The sequence below is a fragment of the Acyrthosiphon pisum genome, unplaced genomic scaffold (genome assembly GCF_005508785.2).
Source record: "Acyrthosiphon pisum isolate AL4f unplaced genomic scaffold, pea_aphid_22Mar2018_4r6ur Scaffold_20582;HRSCAF=21470, whole genome shotgun sequence".
Classification (NCBI taxonomy): domain Eukaryota; kingdom Metazoa; phylum Arthropoda; class Insecta; order Hemiptera; family Aphididae; genus Acyrthosiphon; species Acyrthosiphon pisum.
This window is the reverse complement of record NW_021769957.1, coordinates 6216-10005: the sequence shown is the minus strand read 5'-3', so window position 1 is coordinate 10005 and position 3790 is coordinate 6216. Positions and strand designations below refer to the sequence as shown.

At 27.6% G+C, this 3790-nt stretch overlaps 1 protein-coding gene across 1 annotated transcript; it reads left to right on the top strand.

Moving 5' to 3' along the window:
- Nucleotides 1-43: 43 nt before the first annotated feature.
- Nucleotides 44-1081, top strand: LOC103308775 (putative nuclease HARBI1). The gene is made up of 4 exons (XM_029492020.1): nt 44-72; nt 153-280; nt 610-754; nt 817-1081. Exons 1-4 carry the CDS (start codon nt 44-46, stop codon nt 1079-1081), a joined length of 567 nt encoding a protein of 188 aa, XP_029347880.1.
- Nucleotides 1082-3790: the final 2709 nt, after the last annotated feature.

Genomic DNA, 3790 nt, shown 5'->3' with positions numbered 1-3790 from the left:
TCATCCTGAAATATTTCATGATTGGGTTAAGTTTCCCAAAAATATGAATGAGCTCTCCAAAGTCCGCAATGAGTAATTAATGTTTATATTAATTTATAAATAATGAATAATAAATGGAACATAATAACTTTTAAATATTTTTAATAATTAAGGTTTTACAGAGAAACTGGATTTCCGGGCGTTATTGGTGTGATTGACTGTACACATGTGTCAATTGTTCCCCCTTCAAGTAATTTAAATTTGAACGAGAACCAAAATCCTGAACACATTTATGTTAACCGTAAGGGTTACCACTCAATCAATGTGCAATTGGTGACCATCAAATCTTTTTCTTTTTTTTGTGTATTATATATTCCATGTATTTTATTAACACTGAACTTTAGATTTGCGATTCAAAATTACAAATTCTCAACGTCAATGCACTATTCCCGGGTAATACCCATGATGTACACATATGGAACAACAGCAATGTTTTACCTATACTCCAAGAATTATATAGACAAAATTATAACAATTTTTATTTATTAGGTAAAATAATTTTTCTACTTTTTTAACTTAATCAAATATAAATTAAATGTCTTGTTTCTTGATAAAAAAATGTACGATTAGGAGATTCGGGTTACCCTTTACGTCAGTGGCTGTTAACACCCATATCAAATCCTACCACAAACGCAGAAGAATATTTTAATAAAAGACAAATGTCAACCAGAAGCATTATCGAACGGTGTAATGGACTATTGAAAATGCGATTTAGGTAACATTTCTTTTATAATACTTTGTTACACATAGTTTTGACACTAACATTTTTTGTTTTAGATGCTTATTAAAAGATAGGACATTACATTACAAACCTGAGAAATCAACTGCCATTATAAATGCATGCACAGTCTTACATAATATGTGTATTAAAAACAATGTTCCTATGCATGACGTTGATGATATTGAAGAAATTGGTGATTTGGGAATGATGGAAGATCAAGTATTATTAGCTGATAACAATCGAAATACAGATCTAACTCTTGGAAGACAGCAGAGGGAAAAAATTGTTGGATATTTATATAACAGAAATAATGTATTATAAATAATTGTGATATTAAATAGATTAGGTAGTATATTTTAATTTAAAATTGTATGCAATTAGTGTTATACGCAAACATTATTTGTTATTAAAAAAAATATAAACCTAGTCTAACCTTTTTTCTTATAAGTATAAAAGTACAATATATAAAAAATAAATAATAAATGTTGATAAAATAATTTATAATCAAACAGAAACATAATATAACCTTTTTTTCTCATACAATATATAAAAGAACAATATGTAACAAATAAAATGATAAATTATAATCAAACAGAAACATATAACCTTTTTCTTATACAATATATGAAAGTACAATATGTTGATAAAATTATTTATAATCAAACAGAAACATAACTTTTTTTCTTATAAAATATATAAAAGAACAATATATAACAAATAAAATGATAAATTATAATCAAACGGAAACATATTACCTTTTTCTTATACGATGAATACTTAAGTTCTTGGTAATTTTTCATTTAATGTAGATATTAATGTTCTTAATAACACATTATTTTCTTCCTTTAGTATAATTTTTTTATCATAGTATGCACTTTTCATAGCCAACTTTTGTTTTGCTATGTCTAACTTTCTTTCTGCTATATCGCCCAATCGAATCGCAGCTGCAGTACTGTCATTTAACCTAGTGGTAGTTTTTTTTTTTGAACCTACAATATAAAATTGTATGTAGGTGATGCATAGACATAAGTATGTATAATGATGGATGGATGAAATATTACCTGATTTTGCAGCAATGCTTGATGGTTGTGGACAATCTTCTAGGTAATCAACTGCTATAATATAACAGAGAAAAGCAAATTATTAACCATATTGGTACCTATACCTATGTACATATGTTATCAAGTCAAACAAAGATTAATAGAAAAACTAACTGTTTATGTTTTTCACAATTTTTTTGAAACCTATAGTATAATCACTTTATGCAGGCATAGGCGCAATTTCAATTTTTTTTGGGGGGCTACAATTAATTTTGAGAGGGCTTAGCACCCCCACTATTTGCGCCTATGTATGCAGGTGATTCATGGTGTGTATGATAAAAATAACTATTACCTAATAACTATTACCTATTATAACTATTATAATAAATATTACCTAATGTAGCAGCAACGATTGATGGTTGTAGATAATTTTCTTGATTATCAACTGCTATAATATAATAGATAAAATCAAATTATTACATATTTTCACAATAAATTTGTTTAATTAATTATGTTTAATATTAGTACCTACTAAAAATGTATACCTGAATATTTATTTAACACATGGTAAATACTTTTGAAGGATAAAAATCGGTGTCTTACACACAAAAGGTATAATATGTATTTACTATTATGAAGAAAAAGTGGCCCAATGAAGAAAAAAAGTTGCCAAAAATTGGACTGCTTAAATTTTGCATCCCTATTAAAAAACTCAAATGGTGTCACTGGATAACCTTACAATATTTAATACATCTAATGTTATAACTACCATATGATTCATCAAATTCTTCAATGAATTCATTTTCATTTGTATCTAAAAAAAAAAGATATTTATTTATTCGCCACTACTTAATAAAAGTGATATATTATAGATTTACCAACTGTCACATCATTAGGAACATCAAATACAAATTCAATATTAGATTCCGTTGAATTCACATGACCACTCACTGATGCTGGACAAATTAATGACAGTGTGTCTTGCTGGACCTCATTGAGTTCGATAGAACATGATGGTCCACCGCCTGTACCTCCTATATGCCTTTTAATGGCTGCTGCTTTTGTTTTTGTGGCTGATCTAGTATCATGCCATGTCTAAAATATTACAATAATACAATGAGTAAAATTAGTATTCCGGTGTGGTTAAATCAGCACTATTATCATGTTAAACGTTGTATTACTGTAGTATTTACAAAGGCATAGGTGTGTCATGTGTACACTGTGCAGCTGCATACCCTTCAAAAAATTCTACATAATATAGATGTGCTTTACATTTTTGATTTATTTACAAATAGTATTTTAATTATTAATTGCATATATTATTTCAAACAAAACAACTTTTACTTAACTCAAACCTTAACTTATAAGTTAAGACAACAGAATAAATTCTGTTCTAATGTCCTATTATTATAAGTATTTATAGTAAGTCGGGGAAGGTACTCTTACTAAAATAATTCTACATATCCCCCAAAAAAAAATCTTGCACTCATCTATGTACAGTGGATGTAGGGAATAAACATAAATATTTAGAGTTGTATAAATTTGACTTGAATAATAAAATTGATAATTGACTTCTAGTACCCACACATAAGTATTTTATTAATAAATAAATACTAATTTGTCAAAATATCATTATTATTTTAATACCAACACTATTTCTAAGTATGAATGTAACTATTAAGTGCTATTGATTATAAATACTAATAGTATAAGTACCTACCTATAGTATGCCTAGTAGTTGCAGTATACTATTACTATTACAACAGTACTATAATACTATAATAGTGTTTATAATAAATTGCGCTAGGTATTTACAACAAAGTTTCTTACTTTTTTCCATTTCTCCCAGCTTTTCTCTGCCCCTGGTAACGCGTTAAGTTCCACTGCTATCATTTCCCATTTCTTTTTTGCAATTTTGTGGGTAAAAGTTTGGCTAAACTTTCCAGCACACAGTAAGGGATCTTTAGCCATTAGATCAACCAAAGTTTTC